At 38.6% G+C, this 26,195-nt stretch overlaps 1 protein-coding gene across 1 annotated transcript in view; it reads right to left on the bottom strand.

Moving 5' to 3' along the window:
* COL25A1 (collagen type XXV alpha 1 chain) overlaps positions 1 to 26,195 on the bottom strand; it is a 457,450-nt gene that overhangs the window by 207,424 nt on the left and 223,831 nt on the right. The window contains exons 3-4 of the mRNA XM_037020206.2: positions 18,874 to 18,918; positions 16,833 to 16,840 (exon numbers count right to left, since the gene is read on the bottom strand). Of these exons, the coding sequence (XP_036876101.1) occupies positions 16,833 to 16,840; positions 18,874 to 18,918 (53 nt within the window). The remainder of the gene's footprint in view (positions 1 to 16,832; positions 16,841 to 18,873; positions 18,919 to 26,195) is intronic.

The following is a 26,195-nucleotide window of genomic DNA, read 5'->3' as shown; positions in this document are numbered from 1 at the left end:
CCTAGTATTTCCTCGGGTCACTAGCCTAACCCCGCTGCCTCATGGAAAAACAGTTTACACGGACGGGTCTAAGACAGGCACAGGTGCCTATGTCCATGATGGCAAAGTTGTGACAAAAGGCTACACGCCTGACACTCCACAAATAGTGGAATGTCGCATAGTCTTAGAGGTCCTACAAATCTTTCCTGAACCTTTAAATATTGTGTCTGACTCCTGTTATGTAGTTAATGCAGTCAAATCTCTAGAAGTGGCCGGGCTAATCAAAGCGTCCAGCCCAGTAGCCACTTTGTTCAAACAGATACAATCAGCACTACTTCATAGGCAATCTCCTTTGTATATAACTCATATCAGAGCACATTCAGGCCTTCCCGGGCCTATGACCCAAGGCAACCACCTGGCAGACCTCGCAACCAGAAGCATAGCCTTTCCCCTGCTAGACCCTATCACCACAGCTTCAAAATTCCATACACAATTTCATGTCACTGCCGAAACACTGCGCAAGCGGTTTAGCATAACCAGGGCCGAAGCTAGGAACATTGTCCTTAGCTGCCAACATTGCTGCAGCTTCCTTCCCACACCTCATGTTGGGATCAACCCCAGAGGTATTAGGCCTTTACAAGTTTGGCAAATGGATGTGACGCATATTTCGTCTTTTGGGAAACTGAAATATGTACATGTATCCGTGGATACTTGTTCAGGAGTCATCTTTGCCTCCCCATTGTCAGGAGAGAAAGCTTCCCATGTCATCCAGCACTGCCTTGAAGCTTGGAGCGCATGGGGGTTACCACAGATTCTGAAAACAGACAATGGCCCAGCCTATACCTCTACAAAATTTGCTCAATTTTGTCATCACATGGGGATAAAACATATCACTGGCCTTCCCTACAACCCACAGGGTCAAGGGATTGTGGAACGCGCGAACCGCACGCTCAAATCCTATTTACTTAAACAAAAAGGGGGAATTGAAGATATACCCCCCACACCAAAAACTGCCATAGCCCTAGCACTTTTCACTATAAATTTTTTGAATCTGGATGCTCAAAGCCATACAGCAGCGGATCGCCATAATCAGTGGCCAAAAGACCCACAAGAACTAGTAAAATGGAAGGACGTGTTATCTAACCAATGGAAGGGCCCGGATCCAATCATAATCAGATCCAGGGGAGCTGTGTGTGTTTTCCCCCAGGGTGAAGAAAATCCCTTCTGGATCCCGGAGCGCCTAACGAGGAAAGTCCTAAACAAAGGAGATGACTTCGCTGTACCTCCTGACCCTGCTCCTGACACTGGAGACCCCGACTCAGGGAGTATTGAGATGGGGAATCCTGTCTGCCTTTCCTAAGCCTATGCCTGTCCGTTTCAATGCAGCCGTTTTTCCGCGCTTTTTCACTACCAATACTAGTATGAACTTGCCCTACTTAGTTAAAGACACCCTAGTAGCTCCCCTGGGAGAAAACCGATCCTTCGTAACTAATGGGTCATTATGCTTCACCACTCAGAATCTAGCTGGCTGTATCTCCCTGAAACGGAGGAAATACGGATGGTTCAGTGACATAATTCTAGAGGCCAGTAGCCTCCCCGTTATGTCAGCTAAATTTGAAGGGCCTAATAAGGAAGGGAGCCCGTCCTATAAGAACATGACTATCCACCAGATGGTTCTCTGGATCACTGGCACATTTGTACACTCTCCCAGGAACAATTCCACCGACAGGCCTCGTCAACCCAAATATGCCTCCCATTGTGTGGGCGACTATGAGGGGGAGCTGTGGCCCTGGACTGACTGTCAGTCAACTGTAGTAACGTGGGCAACTGAGAGGCAGGAGTTTACCATCTCCCCAGATATGGAGGGACGGCCAGCCAATGAGGCTTGGTGGCCAGTAAAAGTGCTCGAAGGCGAGTTTCGTCAGCAGCTGAGCATGAACCCCTTCCATAAATGGATGCTGTGTGGGGTCAATGGCTCGTGTACCGACCTCTCCCCCTTTTCCGCCCTCCAGGGTGGGGGAATCGGTGTAAAAAATATCACCTTTTGGTGCGAGAATAACCACATGCGCGCACACTGGAACATGATCATGACCCATAACAACGAGAACTACACGTGTTCAGCAAAATCAGGTCCAGAGTCACCTAATTCCCTTTTTCCACCTTCTCCAGTATGCGTATACCCCCCATTTCTGTTTATCTTATCCAATAGTAGCTTTGACTCCTGCTCCAATGAAACCTGCTTTCTGTCTCAGTGTTGGGATGCGCGTAACTTTACCAATGCTTTGGTAGTCCGCATCCCCCGTTGGGTCCCTGTTCCCGTAGACGCCCCTAACACCATGACTCTGTTTCGAGAAAGGCGCGATTTCGGTGTTACAGCCGCCATAGTGCTCCTGATCTCCGCGACCGCGGTCGCAGCCACCGCCGCTGGTATAGCTTTAGACACCTCCATCAAATCGGCTACAGAGCTCAATAACCTTGCAGCCTCAGTAGCTTCTGCCCTGGACCAACAGTCCACACTTGATGGCAAACTGAAAGGAGGAATAATGATCCTCAATCAACGCATAGATCTCGTGGAGGAACAAATGGAGGTGCTCTGGCAAATGGCCCAATTGGGATGTGAGCGGAAATATCGTGCCCTCTGCATCACTAGCATTCAATATAAAAATTTTACACGGGCAGCTAATCTGTCACGAGACCTGTCCCAGTATCTTTCAGGAAACTGGTCCCAAGACTTCGATGGGACACTAGAAGAGCTGCGGCGAGAAATTATCCACATCAACTCCACCCGTCTAGATATCTCCGTAGCGGAAGGACTCTCTTCCTGGTTCCTCAGAGCTCTCTCCCACGTCAAGGAGTGGGCGGGCATGGCTGGGATGGGCGTGTTCCTGCTTGGATGTCTCATGCTCTTACTCTGGTTGTTATGCAGACTCCGCAACCAACATAAGCAGGACAAGGTGATCCTTGCTCAAGCCCTAATGGCGATAGACGTTGGCGCCTCTCCCCAAGTGTGGCTCAACATGCTTAAGAAGGAAGCTCGGCTTTAGCTTGAGGTAGCTCTTGCACCCTGAGCCCATGTGGCACTGCACCAGGCCCGAGTACCTCAATGCTTAATCACAGCTTTCTTTAAGAAGCTCATGGTGCAAGAGGGTTGAGAAAAAGGGTCCAAACCCTTTGTACCAAGCGGTCCCAACGCCAGCCAGAGGATGCGAGGCAAAGCACTGCAAGAGGTCTTGGACCCCTCTGAGAGGCATGCCTGACTGCATAGGGGTAGATGCCCAGAACCCCTCTCCAAAAAGGGGGCATCAGGAAGTATGATGGAGGTCAGGCCTCTGTCTCCGCCTCTGCTGGCAAGTTCCGCCTTGAGCTTCTGTTAGACAAAAAAGGGGGAGATGTTGGCAGCCGCGCTCAGAAAATAGCGCCCCATGCAGGGCAGCCGGAAGGCCCCGAACTTCCTAATGACAAATCATCCCACACCACTAAACTACATGCTAATTGCGCCTTGGCATAAGGACCAATGAGACCCACCAAATGGTTATGCTAATAAGGCATATGGAGCCGCACCAACCAGGTCAGAGCATGAGAACTATATAAGCAAGCCTCTCCTTCCCCTCTGGGTCCTGCCCAACTCATTTGTTTCACAAAGAGCTGAAGAATAAAGCTTTCTGCAGAAGAATCCTGCTGTTGTTGCATGCTGTTCTTGCCGGCGAGGACAGGGCACGCGACACTGGTCAACTGCTACAGATGCATCATTTCCAAATTTGTTAGAAGGAAATTCGAAGTCTATAAATCCCAAATACTAAAACTTAATACTCTACTATAGGACCTTCAGTATCCCATAACACATACATTTGAATAGAAGTTTTATATAATACAAGTATTCACATTACTGGGTTTCAATGATACCCTAAATGGCATTTAGCTAGTTTTGGTTATAGTTCAAAACTAAGACGTTTGAAGATCTGTAATTCAGGACACTATTTAGATGCCATTCTTGGTATCCTAAGGTATCGAGAAGGCTAATTGGCAGAGTAGGACGAGGTGAGAACAGGTACACAACAAAAGAATTGTCACTTTCTAAAAGATTCATCATGTTCTCAGTAATAAGCCACCTGCTATAGCTACCATCAGTGAGCAAAGGCACAAGGTAGTAAGGAAACATTGCACACCTGAAATGACGCTGACTTCAGTTCCCAAACAAAAAACATTCTACTCTAAACCATCTTCTTTGACTATTATCAAAACTCTTCCCAAAAGAAATGCTTATATTGTCCATGAAGCCTTATTTACTGACCATATAAAAAGGGTATTATAAATCACAGAAAGTATTGAAGTAGGCTTCTTCTTGGTAATCACTGTATTTTAGGCCAATAGATTGAGTTCCTATACTACGGAGAGGTAAGACAGGTTCATTTCTAGTAATAATTTACATGAAATATAGAAAGAATAAAAGCTTTCTATTTAATTTATATTTTTCAGAACACAAGCCTAGAAAATGATTGAGGTGCTTCAGTTATTACAGTTTCTAGAAAGTACCAGAAGTTCTAGAAATGACAGGAATGAAAGAATTTGCCTAATCTTTAATGGTACTTTCTAATGACAAAATAAAAGCTTCTCCTCCTCACAATGACAAATAGGGAGGAGATTTCCCAATCTAAATTTATTTTGTCCCATGGTTTTGATTAAATATAAGCATATAGCAAATTTCATATTACAGGGAATATGCAATTTTTTATAGCACAGGTCTTACAAATTACAATAGAATAAAAGGTCAAGCAATTTTTCATTTTGTTCAAAATACTCCAACGATCTGAAATTGCCATCAGTTTACTTATGCCCTCCAAAGTCTTTCTTCCTATACTCTATCAACTAAACCAAAGATAAAATAGGGATTTTTTTCCCCCTCTAAACTGGGGATTTAATGCCTATGGGAAAATAACATTCTTAACAAATAAAACGCAGGGGATCTCATCAGGCGACAGAATAAATCCTCATCTTTCACACAACTTTGAAACTGGTAAACAATACAAGAATTCAAAAATAGTTTCTTTTCAACTCATGCCACATAATGTACAAAGTAAGTTTGTGTGTAATGGCAATGCCAGATCAACTTTCCAGACAGACATGAAAATTCAATGATCAGAGGCTTAATTTTAACATGCAAAGCAGCAGATTGGGTGGTGATGGAGGGGGGCATCAGGATAAATAACCCACACAACAGGAAGTGGAAGTACAGGTCGTTTCCTATCTGAGGAGATAGAAAGCAGAGTGGATAATGGTCAGGGTACCTGAAAGGAACCCACAAGCTGATTAATTCCACTCCAAGGAAGGGTTTCTAAAAACCAGTTCTTATACTTTCCCATTATTAGAAGTCTAAATTGAAGGCTACATACGGTGAAAGATATATACATTCAGCCAATACAACAGAAGGGCGATAAATCACCCAGGGTGCCTGCAGAGAACTCCCTAATCCACTCTTTCAATTTTCATTTTCACCTGTGAAAAAGCCTGAAACTGTATGCCAATTGGTTGTTAATAATGTGCTCTAGAAGGGAGTGAGTTGAAATGGTTCCCAAAACTGCAAATCAGAAGACAAAGTATGTGTGTCTACTACTGTTGAATGAAATTATATATCAGAACAAAGGACCGTGTCTGCAGTGCAGAACTGAAGCATGCTTTCATATGTCCTATAAAAATCTGTGGCTCTGGACAGCCCAAAGCTCGGAGTGCTTATATTTTTACTCCCAGAAGAATATCCCAAATAGATGTAGCTAACGGAAGCCTCCAAAAGGAAGTTTGTGATATGAAATTTAAAGTAATTATTTTTAAATTTGTAGTTTCCAGATTGGGTTTCCACGGTTCCTGCCAAACATTCTCCTTCTTTTTCCATGGGTCTGCTACACAAATACGGATTTCATTTGTTTATTAACAGAAGGAAGTGGTGATGCAGGCACTTGGTATAGATGCCCTAATTTTCCTATCTCTACTCTCCTTCCACAGAACACTGTAAAATATGCGGGGACCAAAGCCAGGAAGAGGGGAAAGTGCACTGTGATGAGGAAGAGCAAGCCCCTGGCCTCAGGGCTTGGTTTGCAGCCCAGGCTGCCTCCCCATCGGCCCTCCTGACTCGGTCTCACCTCAGCCCCTGGCCAGTCCCTGCTGCTCCATTTTTGTCCTTTCCCTCAATCTGGATGTGGGCTCTGGGCAGCACAAGCGCCATCACCAAACACCCTTTCTTTTAGGTAGGGTCAAGTGCCAGTTTTCCAGGAAAGTTCATCTTTAAGAATATAAAGTAGAGAAGACTCTTTTGCTGTCATCGTCAAAAAGGTTTGTGAATCTGTATTTATCTGCTACAGGGAAATCAAATACAAGCATTCCAAAGCTCAGGGCTGCCCACATGCCACTTATGAGCAATATGTCACAAGTATGTCACTCCCCTTCTCTGAGCTCCACGTATAGCCAACAAATAAAACAAGAGCAATACTATTAGCGCGGTCCACTTTGCAGGGTTGTAACACCAAATGATCTATATGAAAGGGCTTTAGATCTTTAATTTCCAATTGAGTGTACTGCATCACTACTAGCCAAAAATGCTAAAGATATCTATGCACACATCACAGCCAAAGTTACGAGGCTATGCATATGGGCTATGAAAGCTGAATCAAGGAAAGAGAGGAGGAAGGATTTACAGAGAAGGGAGGAGACATCAATAAAGGAGAGGTGTAAGGCTGCCCCTGTGCCCATGCAGCAGGGATCTGAAGAAGTACAGCTTAAAGAGGTGCTTATCAGGAGGCATTACTGTGATGGTTCATTTTGTGTCAACACGGCTTGGCTTTGGCACTGGGCTGTTGGGTCAAACACTAGATGTTGCTGTGAAGATGTGATTGATGTTTACAATTAGTTGATTTTAAGTAAAGCAGATTACCCTCGACAGTGTGGGAGGGTTTCTTCCAAACAGTCAAAGGCCTAAAGAGCAAAAACTGAGGCTTCCTGGAGAAAAAGTAATTTTGCTTCGAGATGGTAACATAGAAACCCTGTCTCAGTTTCCAGCCTGCTGGCCAGCCCTACAGATTTTGCACTTACCAACATCCACAATCACATGAGCCAATTCCCCCCCAAATAAATCTCTGCATTCAGTTGGTTCTGTTTCTCTGGAGAACCTGAGTGATACACTCACCAAAGCTGTTTTTACCAGAAAACCCAGTGGGTTCTCTTCAGTCTGTACCTTGTTTGCCATTTACCAGGAGCCTCTTCACTCCAGCCATGTCAGAAGTACACTACAGAGAGAATATAGCCCAAGTGCGTGCTCATTTGGGTCACAATAAGAAGAGTTTGGTATCTTCTAAAGTAAAAAATATCTCCACTTAGATATTTTACCAACATTTCAAACTCAATATACTCAACCCTGAAATCTTTCTCCCCCATAAAGACTCCTTTTTCAGAGTTGCTGCTCCTGCAGTGTCCTACTCCGTCTCCACTGTGGAATCAACCTCCACTGTGCCTCTGGGTCACTCCTCCCATCCATTCTATAAATCCTGCAACTCTTCTTCAGTAGTTTTTCTTCTCTGCATGCCTTTAACCCAGCACAGACTTTGTTCCAGCAGCTACCCTGAAATCACTCTCAGACCAATTATTCTAAAAAGGCTTTCATTTATTTCTCATCAATTGCCCATAGATTTTTCTATTAAATTTGAAATACAACTGCTAAGTCTGGCATTCAAGGCTCTCTACATGGAATCCTGACCTAGCCTCTCAGGAAAACCTCTACTAATTTTATCAGGCATTGTCCCCTCCAGACACCATGGCCCCTGCAACAGCTCATTGCCAATCTTAGGCCACCCTCTTCCTCTTTACTGATCCAGTTAATTCCCATCTTTCAAGTCTCAAGTCAAGTTCCAATTTTCCAAGCCATTCACAGGCTTAATGAAAGGTCCTCACTCTGAACTAGCATTGTGACTACCTGGCTTATTCATTTGGCATTTAAGCATAAAATGATTTGTATTATTAATAGAAAGTAAACATAGGTGAACACTGTTCTCTCCAACTAGATTAAAAGTCTGAGATAAGGACTATATTTTAAAAATAATTTAAGGAATGAGAGAAGGTGGGAGCAAGAAACTAAATGGGAGACTTCCCTTTGTGCTCACAAGCTATCAGCTGCAACTTGGCACTCTGTGTGTCTTCTATCCAAATGTATATTTCTTATTTCACATTATAGGAATGATCAAAAGAGATATTTTATTATCTGTCCTGAGGATACATGGTACTATCCTGAGGATACAAGGGTCTTCCAGTTGTGGTTGTTTTATATTACATCCATTTACCCAACCCCGGTTGGGTAAAATGGATGACAGACTACAGTCTATCCTGGCTGATAGACCAGTCAGGAAAAGAAGCAAAGTTAATGAATACACATGGGATGCTCTGAAAAGCAGGACCAAGGCCTTTTTATTGGTAAAGAAAGGACAATTTTTGTTTTATCCTATTTGCCAACTTGTAGCATTTGACACACTCTCTTCATATTGAGACATATTCCTTTGTCTCCCATAATGGTCATGTGTCCTAATTTCCCTTCCACTTCTCTATGCCCTCCATCACATTCTTCTTTATGAGCTCCAATTTGTCCAGTTATTTCTTAAATGACAAACAATTAAGGGGCTGAGGGGAGAACCTCATCTTCATGAGCTGAGTAGCCCAATCTGCTTCAATCACTTCAACAACCAGCTAAGCTTTGATTGTTCCTAAAGCCCTCACTCCAGCTGACCTCTTCCCTGAGTGGAATGCCAACACAGCCCACCAGGTGTTTCCACCAGGATGTTCCACTGCACCTGTAACTCAGCAACTCCACATTCGACCTCAGCATCACCGCTGCTCTGTCTTGCTCCTCCTCTCTATTCTCTATCCCGGTGGCCTGCACTGTTATCTCTCAGGCAAGACCTTGGGAATCACCCCCAGCTCCTCCTCACCCCTACATCTAGCCACACATTTCTGCCATTTCTAGCTTACTAATACCACCTGAATGACTCTATCCCATTCTCCACATCTCTCCAGGCTATTTTATTTCTTAGCTAAATAACTGTAACAATACCTTAATCATCTCTCTCTTCCCATTTGTCCTCTTCTTGTCCTTCAGAAAGAATGATTTTCCTAAAGTATTCATCTGACCATACCACCCCCTTCTTAAATCCTTCAGACTCTGTATACTTTTAGGGTAATCACTTAATATGGCACACAAGGTCCTTCACAGCCTCATCCTATTCCAATCTCTGCTCTACTTACTTCCTAATCTCCTCCTTGAACTTTACACTTTGACTTTATTTAATGTTCAGTTTTCCTAAAAACTATTCTTTCTTATGCTTCAAAGGCCTTGAAAATGCTACCCTCCTTGAAAACACCTCACTGCTTAGATTTTTCACATTCACAACACCATGACTTAGATCCAGAGAAATGCCTGATCTTCTCCCCACCCAAATCTGGATTATTTACCCCTTTCCCATTGTACTTCGACGTGACCTGAACGTACTTCTTATAAGATATTGCTATGCTTTGGGGGGTTTTGTTCCCATTACAAGGTCCTTGAAGATAGTGGCTATGTCTTATTTCCTATGTTATTCCCATTATATGTAACACAGGGCATGGCACGTATGAGGCACTTAATATGAGTTTACTGAATAAATTAGTGAACAAATGGGCAATATATTTTAAATAATTGTTTGAACTAATTATTAAAATTCTCTTCCTGCCTTCATATCATATGATTCTATCCTTTATTCATTCCCTTGACCATAGGGAAACACTTCCTAGTAAAAAATTCTGTGGAAATAAAAGCTAGAGATGTACATATGTATTCCTGAGATTGAAAGTGTTAGCAAGTAAGAAACCAAGAAAAAGGCTTATTTTATTTGAACCCTAAGTAAGTCTTAAGCATGAGGGCTTGTGCTTTAAAAAGTGCATTAAAAATGTCACTATGATGATGTTTGAAAAACCCTAAGAACATTTAGGTAAGTCTGGGACACTTTAGATTCCTAGCCTTGATATCTTTTTAATTCCACCAAAGCAGGAACTAAATAAAGTTCATTTAAGACAAAGGAGGTAATTCTTTCTACATTATAGTTCAGGACCTAACAGGTCTGATCAAACAGGTCACTTAGCTAACTCTAGGCCAAATGTAGTCCAGTTTCATGGTGACCACATACTGAATTAGAAATTAAGAAATTAAGAAATTAGAAATTAGAAATTAGAAATACACAATTAAAAATTAAACAAGAGCCACTCTTTGTAAAAGAGGACACTATATAGCATTTTAAATAGCTAGTTTGGAAGAATGTAGACATTGAAGCCTACTCTGTAATCATATGCTGCCAAAGATTACTGCTTAGTCACTCATGAAGAAATAATAATGTACCCTTAAAGCACTCATTAGAACTTGTTCAAAATAATAACATTCAAAGTGTGTCCACACTGCTTTCTAACAAGCACTTCAGAGTGGCTTTCTTGACTACAGCTAGTTACTGCCTCACAAATCCACAGAAGTCATATAATTGCTTCCCTAATTTGTCCCATAATATATATATATCCTAGGAATTCAGCAATGTGACTAAGTATTTGGTCACAACAAAGTCAAACAGGAAGAGTGACATGACGCCCCATTTGGCTGTGGACTGGATATTAGAAAGGTTTACAAGTGTTGAATCACAACCAACAGCAAAGACTTTAAAATGGAGAGGTTCCTCTTTCAGTAATTGTGACTGCCTTGTGCCACCTGTTTGTTTTTTTATTTTTTAACCTAAAAAGAAACACTCTAAGCTCTTATTTTATCTACCACCTATCTCTGGAAGAGAGAGGACCCATCCATCCCCAGACTCTCTTTGGTTTTGATCCTGTTTCCCACCATAAGAATGGCAGTTACTCACTTTTCAAATCTCATAAAACTCAGTCTGAAAGTTTCCGTTATTTCTCCGCAGAAATATTACTAAAAATTAAGCTTCCACCTGAAACAATCAGGAATATGAAATGAGAGACAACCAGAATTGTTCCCAGTTGAGGAGATCACCCTGGAACCAATACTGTTAAAGATACAAGGGAATGAAGTCACCGAGTGGCATGAGAAATAGTAAAGAGAAGAAAGAGAAGCCTCTTTGGTGCTTAAAGATGATGTGATTGCTTAAAGAAAAAAAGGTCTTCATTATCACTGAGGTTATGAAGTGATCCGTGGGGCCTGGAGCTCACTGCCTGGCACTGATAATCTTACTCTTCTTACAAACTACCTCCTGGCATTTATATTGCTTTAAAACGCAAATAAACAAAAAATTTCCTTCTTCTTTCTGTGTTCACCGATTCTAGTGATAACAGTATCGATGAATGTTTTTCTTCTCTAAATTGTTACAATATGACAGAGATCACGTTTTACCCAAGTGACATACCTAGATACATTTGTCCCGGGATTTCTGTTTCTTTCGGTTAAGGAAGTGTTTCCAGACAGGGTGGCAGAGATTATCTGTCACAAAATTTGTTAACCTTTTCTTCTGAGCCCATAGCTACATTTCTCTATCTCCCTTGAGTTAGGTGTGAAAATGTTACTGGACTCTCACAAAAGGAATGTGGTCACAACTGACATAAACCATAAAATCGTGTATGTCTAATGCTGGCCAAAAAATCTGTCTATGATTGCACTCTCTTTCCTTATTTATCTTCTCGAATGGCTGCATACCTAAGCCCAGGATAAACTTGGAATGCAAATGTAAAAGATGGCAGAGTCTTCATTAGTCTGTACCTGAAAGAAGCATGGCCCCTCAAAATGTAGAAGGAATAAATTTATTTAGTGGTAAGCCACTAGCAACTCAGGGTTTGTCTGTTTTAAGAGCTAAAATTCTAAAACAGATGGTATCCAGAAACAGCCAAGAAAAAAATAATGTAAAGAAGAATATAGTCAATATTTTTGTTATGTCTATTTCCTCCTCCTTCATTTTCTTTTTTAACTCTAACACCCTTATTTATCTTAAATGTGGGTCTTTATCCATTCTCTCTGCCCCTTCAAGAATTCTGAAGCTCTGCTTAACCTGGCACTAAATCTATATAAGCAACATGAGAGACTGCAGTGAATCAAATCACCAGCGAGCACAGTTCCCTCTTCAGACATGGCTCCTGAGCTACTCAAACCAGAAGACCTAAAAAGCCATGGGGAATCTATTCCAGGTAAGAATTACAGTTACATTCTCTTTTTCTACCTTTTGTTACATGAGACAAAAGGTAGTATCCCAAAATGAACAACCTGTCTGTAGCAGCCTAAGGCCATTCTAGTCCAGCTCTGTTCCCAGTCTTTAAGTGCAAATTAACTCTGCAGTTTTGTTTTGTTTGTTTCTCTGGTTTCTTATGGCGAGTACATCTGAATTTATCTAGCCATCCTGGTATTCTGTAGCGATACTGCTTTGCATAAGATAAATGGTTTGCTCCCCGCCCCAACACTAATACCCTACTATTATAGAAAAAGTAAAAGTCGCTACACTTTCAAAAGCACACCCTTTGAACCCAAATAGAAATAATATTTTAATAATTAAGCAGGACTACAACCAAAGAGCAATTAAAGAAACATTTGCTGAAATACTCCATGACAATTTTATATTCGATCTTCTTGACTCAACAGTCAAGCTCCTACCTCCACAAAATTTACTTCCATTACATGAGAATGAAATGATTTACAAATCTGTTCTGAGTAACTGGCAATATGAAAGAGCACACAGAAGATGGGAAATCTACAGGGAACTCAGAAAAGCTTAAAGTGAACCATAGATAATAGGGGCTGCGATAAGATAAACAAAGAAGGTACTTACAAAGGTGGTCACACTTAAATCTTACTTGCCTGAAAAACATCTCTTGAAGTAAGGAGGGGTGGGGAACGGGCTTTGAAGAGAGAGATCTGGTTTCAAATTCTGTTTTGCCTCCTGCTAAATGTGAGTGCTTGGGCAAATTATTTGACTTGCTCAGTCCTCAGTTTCTTCCTCTGTAGAATGGGTATAATCAATCTCTAGTTCATAGGACTGGTATGAGAATTGGTATGTAAAGTGACACATGGTAGGTAGTCACAAGAAATTGTACTTCTTAGTATATCTGCAAAAGATTTACTAGTGACTTAAAAGTCATATTGCTTTTTCAATATGAAGTAAAGATAACAGAGTTTGTCATCTAAAAGTTCAACAAAGATCTCTTTTCCTAATTCATCTACCACACCGGCAGAAATAGCACTGTAAGCTTAACTTGGCTAAATCTGCTTTATTCATCAGTCAACAGGACTCTGGGCTTCAAATCGAAGTGACAATTGTTGAAGGCAGATAAACAGAACAAGCTGCACAACAGCATCCTATTTCACACCCAAGAGGAGTCCATGCTACCAACAATAACACCGTATCTCTGTCAGTCAAGCACAATTACAGGGCTTGGCAGAAGGATACAAATAAAAAAGCCACTTGAAACGTCTCCCAACTCTTTTCTGTCAACAGTTATAGGACTTGTTTGACTCTGTTACCTGTGAATATTAGAATGGCTCCTTCCTTTTGTGACAAAAGGTCAGAGAAACTACACCCCCCACTGACTCTAAAAAAGGTCAAAATTAGTGCAAAATTTGCTACCTTTGGAAACGCTGAAGCCATTTTGTAAGTTTTGATCATACTCCCTGTTTCTTACTGAAACATGAATGTGTTTTTAAGATATCCAAAATAGAAGATACAGTTTCATGCCATATGGGATCAGGTAGCACAATGGTCATCAGGCAAATCATTCTAGCAAACACATTTGTGATATCAGAGCTAGAAACTCAAGCACTTTCATGGATTCCTTTAGAGCAATGTTTTAATACATGTTACCTTTATGAGAAAGAAAACAGAAAAAAGTAACTGATATTCACATAAAAAGAAATTACACACATTATCAAATAATTGCTCCCTTGAAGCCTGTTATAGTGAAGATTCCTATGGTAGCAACATCTTTTTGTCAAAATGGATAAGTCTGAGTAATAAGCTGAACAGCTTCCTAAAGAGTAATTTGATATGTGGGATCCAAGTCAAGTTGTATTTAAGCTGATGAAAGGTGACTCACAGTATTCAGAGATCTGCCATTGTCCCTTGGGCCAATCAATCTTTCATTCTTTTGTTTATTATGATGAGTGCCCAAGGATTTCTTTTGCATTACTGAGCATATTTCACAACAAAGTAAAAGTAAACAAGAAAATACACATCAGGACACCAGGTTACACCTCACAATCTTTCTGTTTACATGAAGCCAGCAGACCACAGAAGCTCATAACTAGAAGGAAGCTTGAGGAATTTACTTGATACTGTGTCAAAGATTGCTCGCCAGAAGGAAGACTATTTAATTTCTTGGACTAACTTTGTGCTTCACGTTTAATTTACAGAATGGAGGCAAGGGCAATTGCCATTAAAATGGCAGCATAAGCTTCGATATCTTATCCAATATCTTATATGTGGAGATAGTTAGACAATTTATTTTTAAAAACCCACAAAATTAGGGGAAAATTTTCCACCAATATGATACTACAGAAACTTTCAGATTTCACTTTGTAGTAAAGCAGTGGAAAGAAAAAATACACATTATTATATAATGCTAAAATAGGAAGAATATGTTCACTACAAGTTATAATTGTTAATAATTAGATATTGCATCTCAATAAATACACCACTGATAAACCCATTTAATCACAGTAATGCCACTGTTAATTAACTTTTATTAAGATGTAAGAAATATAATGCAAATATTTTATAAAGCCACCTGCTCTACAGCGAAATTTGATGAAAGGCAAATACTCCCTGAAAATCATATATGGCAGTTTAGAAACTGGACACTCGGGAGGATTTCATTATAAGGTATTTCATCCAAAATGACTCCCATGACATGGGGTACCAAGTGTCATAAGACTCCATTGTATTAACCAAGATAAAAAAATGAATATATATTTTTTCTCTTTTTCACAATCAATGGTTTCTCTTCTTATCAAATGTGCATGACTTGAATTATGTTTTAGTCAGTAGGAAAACTCATGGTCATACCTTACTTCTCAGATTTGATGCAATTTGCAAGAAACTTAAAGTAACAGCTTTAAATGCAGCTGAGGTGGAGCAGTATTAATGCTTGTTTTATAGATTAGTTACTTTTCATTTTTTGGTCATGCTTTTATTATATGTATTTATTTGTATCAAGAAATATGATTTAACCCCTGGCTTGCCAAACCTGTGTAACAATGCCTCATGTTATAACACACTTACAGTTCATAAGGAATAGGGACAATGTGGTAAGCAGAAAGGGTTTAAAATCAGACATATCTAATTGAATTCCAACCTTGCAAACCCTCTCTAATGGTGTAACCATTTATAACTAACCTCTATGAGCCTCAGTTTCCCCAATGAACAATGGGAACGAACACATCAGAGGATCATTTTGAGACAAGATGAAAAAAGTATGTGGGTAAAGTGCCTAGAATACTGCCTGACATATACTAGGGGCTTAAAACATTACTTCTATTTCCTTTTTTATATAAAAAGAAAAGGCCAATCAAAATCTTAGGGTAGAGAACACGGACAAATAGTTGGCCCTGGCCCTGTGAAAGCAAGAACTATATGGCTTCCTTGATTTTTGAAAGGCCAAATAGGAAGCACTTGAGTCCCAAATGTCACCATAATGTAGAAATGAGATTTAACTGCCTCTTGGGCTAATTCTTACATCCACAAAAAAGATGCTTTGAATACTCTATTCTGGCTGTAACCCCTGGAGTTTCCTCTTGGTAGTAGTGGTTTGTTTCTAGTTTTAAAGACAAAGGCTTAAATATGAAGTCAAAGAATAAGGCTCCTAGACCTTCCGCATGCCATCTGCCTAGCATTAAGCAGGAGCTAAAAGTCAGTTACAGAAACAAAGTCATTCTAACATGATTTATGTTCCATCCTTGAACATGGCAGGAAGACTGCAAAAGATATTTGGAAGCCAATGCTTCCTCTGAATAAAATAAGCGAGTATTTGCTAAGCCTATCTCCCTGGACCATGCTGGCCTGTTAGATAAGTTGCCAAGGTGCAGTCTGTGAACCCCAGAGTAAACTGGCTATTCGGGATGAGAAAATATCTCAAGGGCCATGATCATCGCTACCGTAAAAGCACAGTGCACAGTATGAACACTGGGGTCAGACAACACATCCAGGATATTTCTCAAAAACATATCCGCTCAAAACTGACAAGATAATCTGTTTCTGTGAGTGCAAAGCAGACTGGAATGCTGCAGCTATGACCTACTCAAGGGAAGAAAAAAGAAAGTGCAACTCTCCAGGGGCTCCATCTCATGCTCTTCATGCCAGCAAATGCTAGCAGACTTCAAAGGGAAGGGAGCCTAAGGAGGCAGCACCAGACCAAGCCCTTGGGGGGTATCATTTCCATGACTGCATTGCCATCTACATTTGGTGGACTGGCAAATGCAAGTATTTCAGATACAAGTTTAAACAGATGAAAAAAGAAGTGTGAAATCGCTGGGAGATTTGCTTGCAAAAGAAACCTCAGAATTCCAGGAAAAGCATTTAATATCAGGAGCTCGTAAGTTACGCCAAAAGTCCCAAGGGAGCAATTGGTTTGTGATCACATTAAAAATAAAAGATTTTTTTTAAACCAACACACAGTGCACTTCAACATATCCAAAATAGTATACTTAAAAAGTAATTTCCCAAAGGTAAGCACTCTTAAAAGGTCAGTAACATGGTTCTAATTGAAATACAGACTACATTTTGGTGTTTTAAATAAAGTTTTAACATACAACATACGTGATCCTGATTAATGTACAAGAGCCAAAATGCAGCGAATATACTTACAGGAGGACCTATAGGGGTGGGGGTAGAGAGAAAAAGAAAAGAGAGAGAAATTAGTAAATATGCAAAATATTAAGATTAAATAAAATATTAAAGTATCATCATAATCATCAGCGCAATACAAAGGACACAGATGTAACCTTTTTCTAGGTCATGAACCCTTTGGGACCACGCAGGAATATGCATTTACATCCAACCACACACACAATTTTACATAAAAGTTCAATGAATGCTCACATTCCCTGAGGCTTGTTTATAAATGGCTGAGAGGTTCATATATCTTAAGTAAAAATTGTCTAATTTATATGCCTAAATATTAAGACAAAATATGAATCAGAAGACCACTTATAGAAAATTGATATAAAACTTTCTTGAGTTTGGTAAAATGGCTAAATCAGAAATGTACCCATTACTTATTCTAAGAATACTTCCATTTAGTAGCATTGTCAATATATAAAAGACTGTCCTGATGTTTATGTTTCTTTAAAACTATATATTCTCATCAAAACATAGGCAAAGGCTAAGCAAATTTCAATATTGTACATACCATGTGCTCAATGAAAACACTAGTTGTAAGCAGCCAGGAAGTTGGAAAATGACTTTTAAAATTTCTGTAACTCTATATTTCTATAATAATTTCTATAATTTATATCTATAATTATAACTTATAAAATTGCACTTTTTTACATAATCCTCTTTCTTCTGACACAGAAATCAATTCAGTGACTATTTGACTTCCTAATTTTTATCATTTCTTTTCCCTCAAAACAAATTTATAACATACCCTCTAGTATAAAACTGTGTACCTTGTGAAAGTGATATGCACACAAATTTCCAATTATTTAGATTAAATGAGGTTTGAAGATAAGGTTTGAAAATACTCTTAAAGGAATTAAGCAGCTACACTGCCCAAATTATTGAATTTTCATAAACCTGTTTTACTTTGACAGTTTTATTCCAAAAGAAAGAGGAAAGGGGTTTAAAATAAAAATCAGTTTGCTGTCTGCTCTTCTTGACAGGTTAGAATTTTTGCTGTTTTAACACCTAGCAATTGGTTGTTTTTAATACTGATAAATACTTAGAAAAATACTGGAAAATAACATTTCTTAGTACCCTATAATCAAACCGTAAATTACCTTCCAAAGGGAAGCAGAAAAGTCAAATGAAGATTTTTTTTTTTGAAACCAAGATATCCTAGTAAGTGTGTTCACTTACTGTTTTACTTGTTTTATAGTCTAAGACTTCAAAAATGTCAATGACCACATGAAATCTCATCAGGCCATCAATTCTTCCTGGCCAGATATGAGGAAGGTACACATAGGGATTTGGCCTGAAGGCAAAAACTCACTGAAGAGAGTGTTAGGACAATGATTCTGTTTCAAGTTCTGTTCATAAAAAACCGCATGGCCTTGGCCAAATCACTTGACTGCTCTGGGCCTCCAGCTCCTCAACTACAAAATAAAAATGCTGGATTGATTACTTTGGGTACTGTCATCACTAAAACTCTAGGGTTATACAAGAGGAATAAAAATTCTCAAATTTTGAAAAGAATGAGAGCAAAAAGCATGACAAAATTGTACCAGTTGGGTAAAATAAGAATAAAGCTTTCCAAGACATGTGCCCCTGTGTCAAAGGCAGATGTTTTCACAAAAAACTTGCATTTACTGACCACCTATGGTGATGGAGGCATGGGTGATGGTTGCGACAGTGTGTGCAGCTAAGAAATCCTCAGCTGGGTTTCTTACACAGAAAGGACAGACTTAAGTTGACACAGTAAATAAGCCAAAATTAGGTGCCAGTGTCATTATTAAACTGTAATTAGCAATACTGTGCAAACTTCTACCTAAGGTGTGATGGAAATAAGATGAGAGAAAAATAATATTCTAGGTCTCACCAAGAAGATTTAAATACACACACACACACACACACACACACACACACACACATATGTGCAACCTCCACCAAGACAACATAATAATTAGGAGGAACAGACGGGGAGCCTCATCAAAACATGAATGACACAGAGTAGCTGAAAGAGACTTACCAGACTCTCCTCTTCGGCCCCTCTTACCTCGCTTCCCCGGAGGGCCTGAAATACAAAGAATAATTTTTTTAATGTGTTTAACATCTTTTTTTTTGGTTCCAAAATTGCTAGTAAATACTTTCCATATATTTTATCATTGTTTTTAACTAACAACTTCAAAAAAAGGGACCAGGTATTTGTAAAGGCCAGCACTATCTTTAGTATTTAAGCTTCGTTTAATTATAAAAGCTATGCTAGATGTCTAATCATCTAGTGTTACTTAGGAACATTAAAGATTAAGAATTGTTGTTCACCTTGCTTGGATATCTTCAATAAAGGAAGACTTTAACTGCAAATTGGTGGTGTTGAGATTTCATGTTTCTTAGGAAAACTTTTTTGAAGGTTTCAGTAAATTAATAATTAAAAGTACTAAGTACACTATAGTTTCTCTTGAGTCTGGCCTTTCATGATTCTCTTGAAAATATTAAATGTATAAAATGTAACTAAATGTATGTATTAGTAATGTCAATAATCTTTAAAATATTTCTATTTTATTAAATGTTAGTTTTCATACATTGGAATTTTTCTAATTGAGAACCAGATAAGTTAAAATCACATTTTTTTCATTGGAAAGTGTGTAACTAGTCACTACAGATCTCATTTTTCTAAGGAGCTATATCATGATTGTCATTCAATAAATATTTAGTCTCTATGAGGATCCTACTTTAAAAGTGGAGGAAAACCTTTTTTTCCAGTGAATTTTCTATAAGACCACCAAGCTAGTATGTATCAGAATTAGCACAAGATTCTAGACATTCATGTCTTTCAAGCCATTATTCTCAATTATGTAATTTCTGCCCTCATTTCCTGGGGTAGGAAGAGCTCCCATTGAATTATGGTTCAGGCAAACAGAAGAGAATAATTAGCCCACAATGAAAATTGAGGTCTTACAATATTTGCTGGAAGAAACAGGCCAAGGAAAATACAGAACAACTTGGCTTTAAAGAATGAGCTGCTAAGTTTGACTGATGACTTCCAAACTCTAAAAAGTTCAAGACACAGGCAAACAGGCCTTCATATCCAGTATACTTTCAATGTGATACTGAGCTACTGACTTCCACATGGAAACACTATCATGAGAAATAAAAACATCAGTGGGCCAGTTAGTTTCCCCTCAAGCCCTTACACAGAATAAGTCTGGCCATCTGTGTTCTGTGAGAGGTTAAAAACAATCAAGCAATAAAATGAACTTAAAATACTAGGAAAAGAAGTTTTATGGCAGAGTCCAAAATTGTCATTAGAAATTCCAGAATTTTTTCTGTACTCTGGAATAAAGAGATGTTTTAGCCATATTCAAGGTATTCTTCACCAGATTGAGGGCAGGAGAATTATATAAATATGTAAATAAACCCAGTGGGACCCTAAAAGGTATGAAAAGTATGTATTTATACATACCCTGAAACATACACACACAGATATATATTGACATATTCTGAAATACAGAATGTTTGTAAGATTAGGAATCAGATTCTTTTTTATTAGAAAATCACATAAACTAAGAAGGATTTAGCAATGACTACATACTTATGATGTCTGCAGTCTGCACAGTAGGGGTTATAGGTTATATACAAAATGTGTACCTTTCCTAAAGAGGCAGAGAAGTTGGAAAAATTAAAATAATACACATGGAAAATTCATTTGTAGCATGTTATGAATGTGGCACAACGAGTTTACTCTCTAATTTGTTCCTTCTACTTCAAACACACAGTCAGCTATAAAAAGAGAAAGTTCTTAAAAGAATCTGTATTCAAAAAGGGCATGTCTACAGGACAGAAATGGACCAGAAATGAAAGTAGGAAGTACAGATAAAGCCACAGGCCTGCTGGGCTCCAGTTCTAGAAGTAGAAATGATGGGCACAGGTACTATTCCTGGAGAACATATAAAAGTTCTCTAACCAGACCTAGACTCACTTTTTAAAGCCAGCAGCTTAGAAATGCTGAAGACAAGCTGAAAAAGACCCAAACTCTCTGGCTTAAAGGCTGCGGAACACACATAATCTCTCCATCTGAAGCTTAAGTGAGCATCCGCTGCTCTGATGCGTAACTCCATGATATACCCGTCAATTGGGATGGGTGTTATTAAGCCCAGTCTGGTCTAGAGGGTTGGGAGGTCAGGCAGATAATATAAAATGGTGAAGTAAAGAAGGGTGAAGACAGGGAAAAGACAGGCAGACATACATAAGAGAGACCTATATATACACACACCCTCCTACTCATCATGAGTACACAAAATGCAAAATGCTAAGAAAGGCAGCACTCAACAATAGGATCATGAATTCTTTCCGGGTAAAATTAATTTTAAGAAATCATCAGACAAAGGTCAGTATGTTAATTATTCTCATGGAATAAATGAAGAAGTAATGTTCATTAAAGAGCAAGGGATTTTAAATGTAAACAGATTTTTTTTAAATCTTAAAAAGAACAAGTAGATTTGAAAGAAAACCCTTCAGAAATATTGAAAACAAAAAATGTAGTTACTGGAATTTTTAGAAAATACATAAACTAATTTAAAGGCTTGCCTGGATATATCTGAAGAGAGAACTGGTGGAAGATGCAGAATGCAGTCCAGAGATGATGCAACATCCATCTATCTATCTATCTATCTATCTATCTATCTATCTATCTATCTATCTATCTATCTATCTATCATCATCTATCTATCATCTATCAATCTATCTATCTATCTATCTATCTATCTATCTATCTATCATCATTTATATATCTATCTAATCTATCTAATCTATCCATCTATCTATCTATCTATCTATCTACCTATCTCTATCATGTTCTGAATGTTTATGTGCTCCCCAAATTCATATGTTAAGTTCTAACCCCCAAAGATGATGTAGTTGGAGGTGGGACCTTGGAAGGGGCTTAAGACTGAGGTTGGAGCTCTCATGAACAGGATGAGTGCTTTACAGAAGAGACCCAGCAGAGATCCCTAGCCCTATAGGAAAACACAGAGAGAAAATGGCAACTATGAACCAGGATGAGGACCCTCACCCAGAAGGTGACCAATGGTAGCACCTTGATCTAGACTTCCCAGCCTCCACAACTGTGAGAAATACATTTCTGTTCTTTGTAAGCCTCCCAGTCTGTGGTATTTTGTTATAGAAGCCTAAACAGACTAAGATAGTATCTATCTGTCTGCCTATCTATCATCTATCTATGCTAAGAAGCAAAATTTTACTTGCATCACCAAGAGAACTCAAAAGAAATAGTAGAGAAGCCCTTGTTTAAGAGATAAGATGAGAATTTCCCAGAATTGAATATAGGAGTCCTAAGACTGAACTTATATTCCAAGAGGCAATACGAATAAATCACACTTAGACGTAGGAATATTCAGAAGTAAGGAGAAAACGTTAGGAACTGCTGGAGGAAAAGTTACAGTGGAAGGTACTTAAACTGACTGCTGTCTCTTCCACAACAAAGGTGACAGAAGAGCCCAGTCCTGGTCTTTATGACAAATCTAAGAAGCCTATAACTATTACTTGTTAATTGGAATTAGTTTGTCATTTTCCCCCTGAAGAATGCTCCTTTTAAGTAGCAGAATTCATCAAATAAAAATAAATTGCATTAATATTAATATATAATTTGAAAAAAGTATTTAATAGATATCAGGTTATGAAAAAATGATCAAGAAGCAATGATATCTTTGAAGAAATCAAGAAGCAAAGCTGGAATATTTCTGAACAAGTCTGCTTTAAAATATTCAATCAGAAGACTTAAAGAAATGAGTCAAATGCTGTAGGAAATATGCTTGTTATATTGAGAATCAAAAAAGAATAGAATCTCAGGAAACAGCAAATATATTTGGCAAACTATACCTACTGAAGATGAAGTTTACAAAGAATGTCATAATACAGTTGACACTTAACAATATGGGGTTAAGGGTGCTGAACCTCTGCACAGTTGAAAATCTGCATATAAATTCTGACTTCCCCAAAAATTAATTACTAATAACCTACTTTTGACAGGAAGGCTTACCAATAGCACAAATAGTGACTAACACATATTTATATGTTTTATGTATTATATGCTATATTATTTTATAAAGTAAGCTAGAAAAAAGAAAGTATTTTTTCAAATTGTCTCAAATCTCCAAAAATTTTCCAATATATTTATTGAAAAATATCCACATTTAAGTGGACCTGTGCAAGTCAAACCTGTGTGGTTCAAGGGATAATTGTATTTGAAAGAGAAAATGAAGCTAAACTAAGTTATGAGAAGATGGAAATCTAAACTCCATTGGATTTCCAAAGAAAATACTATATCTGAGTTAGAGTTTTTATAATTACTATGAGAAACAGAAGACTGAACATTTTACTGAGCTTAGTGAACTAATGAATTTTACAAAACTTTCAGAAAGACATAAAGAGCTTGCTTATAAAGAGAACAAATAGAAATTTTGAAAAAGTCTACTGTGCAAATGATACTATTTGATATTGCTTCTGAACTTAAGGGTAAAAATAATTATAAAATGATACAGATAGGATGAATTTGACAATGGGCAGCTGGTAGATCACCAGAATGAAATGAAAAAATCAGAAAAGACAAATTATAGATGCTTCCCAGACAAAACTGAAGCTAACAATAGTTGAAAAAGATAGTGACTATCTCCATTCCAAAACCAGTGATGAAGTGTTAGCCAAGCATGAGCTGTAAGAACAAATATAGAAGTTGGAATATGACTCTTTATTCACTGAAGTTGCCAGATCCTTGCAGCAGAAATTCTCAGTGAATTCTATCAGCAGAAAGACAGGACTGCAAAAAAAATATGGTTCAAGGATATGAATGGGAAGAGAAAGAGCAGAAGCTATCAGCAACAGAGGAAGTGAGAAGTTACAAACAGATAATTCATGAAATGAAGAATAAATTATAGAAAACAGAGGGAAGCTATAAAACCAGACTGCTCTTCATGATAAGAAAACTCATGACGACCAGTACTGTTCATGTTTTCAAAAGAGTTTTTGCTTGAAGGATGATGCAAACTGTCAGTCTGAGACAGACATTAATAAAAATTAGCCATAGTGGTAATACTTTAAATACCAGTGTTGACAAGTCAAATTGCAGACATATATAGTTCATCAAATCACATCATAGCAAGGTGTTTTAAGCCATGCCAGTTCTTCTGTCCCACAACTAATATTGTTGGAACACTCCTCACTAATGATGTACAACCTGTGGTAAGGCTCCTCTCTAAGGTTAGGTTTGTGTCTAGAAGTAAACATATGCCTACATATGGGTCTTTCCACAATCTTGGAGCTAAGTGATTACTGCAGGACAATCTTGGAGCTAAGTGATTACTGAAGGTATATGGAATACTCTTTTTATCTGCTTTGTCACATAAATTACCAAAACCTGTCAATTCTACTCCATATACTTGAATCTGTCCTCTCTTCTCCACAACTACTAGTATTTCAAGGCTAAGCTTAAATACAGCCTTTAGGAAAGTCTGAGAAAAAAATTTTTACCAGGATTTTACTTGTATTTTTAAAATGTTTTTATCTCTTATAAACACAATTAAACAAAGAGGAAGTATCCAAAAACAAACAGGAAGTGTCCAAGCTGTCTTGACTTAAAGCTATACTACAAAGCTACAGTAAACAAAATAGTATGGTATTAGCACAAGAACAGACCCATAGATAAATGGATCAGAATAGTAAGCCCAGAAATAAACCTACATATATATGGTCAATTAATGTATGACAAAGGAGCCCTGAATATACAATGGGAAAAAAGACAGACTCTTCAATAACTGGTGTTGGCAAAACTGGACAGATAAATGTAAGAGAATGAAACTGGATTGCTGTCTAGCCCCATACACAAAGTAAACTGGAAATGGATCAAAGACCTAAATGTAAGACATGAAACCATAAAACTCTTAGATAAAAATATAGGCAAAAATCTCTTGAACATAAGCATGAACAATTTTTTCCTGGATACAGCTCCACAGACAAGGGAAACAAAATTAAATGAGCAAGTGGGACTATATCAAACTAAAATGCTGCTGTACAGCAAAGGACACCATCAGCAGAACAAAAAGACAACCAAGAGTATGGGAGAATATTTTCATAATTAATTCATCTCTTAGGGGTTAACATCAAAATACATACAGAACTCATATGCTTCAATGCCCAAAAAACAAATGACCCGATTAAAAAATGGTAAGACCCTGAACAGACACTTCTGCAAAGAAGAAATACAGATGGACAACAGGCACATGAAAAGATACTCAACATCACTAATCATCAGGGAAATGCAAATCAAAACCACAAGCAGGTATCACTTAACACCAGTTACAATGGCCACCATTTAAAAGACAAGAAATGTGAAGAAAGGGATGTGAAGAAAAGGGAACCCTCCTACATTGTTGGTGGGAATGTCAACTGGTGTAGCCACTGTGGAAAGCAATATGGAGGTTCCTCAAAAAAACTAAAAATAGAAATACCATAGACCCAGTAATTCCATCTCTAAGAATTTACCAGAAGAAAACAAAACCCCTGATTCGAAAAGATATATGCATCCTATGTTTATTTCTGCCTTTACAATAGCCAAGTTGTGGAAGCAACCTAAGTATCCATCAACAGATGAATAGATAAAGAAAATATGGTACATATACACAATGGAATACTATTCAGCCATTAAAAAAAGAAATCCTGCCATTTGCAACAACATGGATGGAACTAGAGGGTATTATGCTAAGCGAAATAAGCTGGGTGGAGAAAAACAAATACCACAAAATTTCACTTATTTGTGGAATATTAAAACAAAACAGGATTAAGGATGGCAGCGAGAGAGGTGAGACAGAGGCTTGCTCCAAAAACCGCACATAATATGAAAATATAATTAATACAACTAATCCTGAAAGAGCAACAGGAAAGAGGACTGCGCCAGACTGCATACACCTGGAGAAAAGAGCAGACCTCATGGAAGAGGGTAAGTACCAAAGCTGTGGCCCAGCAGGACCCAAGCCCTTCCCCCACCCCAGCTCACCGGCAGGAGGAAGAGAAATGGAGTGGGGAGGGAGTGGAGGCCTGTAACTGCTGAATACCTAAATCCAGAGATCTGCTCTGGGAGCACAAACCTACATTTCATGGTGCTTTCATGATACTCTTGTGATCAGGGGATTGGAAAGCTAAGAAAGGCAGAATTCCAGGAGAGACTGAAATTCCAGCCACTTGTGGAAAGCAGGGATCTATATCCAGCTGCTCTGGGACAAAAGAAAGGTGGGCAGCCTGAGAGACTTCCTAATAAGGAAGCCCTTAGCAAGATGGCTGTTA

The sequence above is a fragment of the Manis javanica genome, chromosome 5 (genome assembly GCF_040802235.1).
Source record: "Manis javanica isolate MJ-LG chromosome 5, MJ_LKY, whole genome shotgun sequence".
NCBI classification, from domain to species: Eukaryota; Metazoa; Chordata; class Mammalia; order Pholidota; family Manidae; genus Manis; species Manis javanica.
This window is presented reverse-complemented; position numbering and strand designations above follow the sequence as displayed.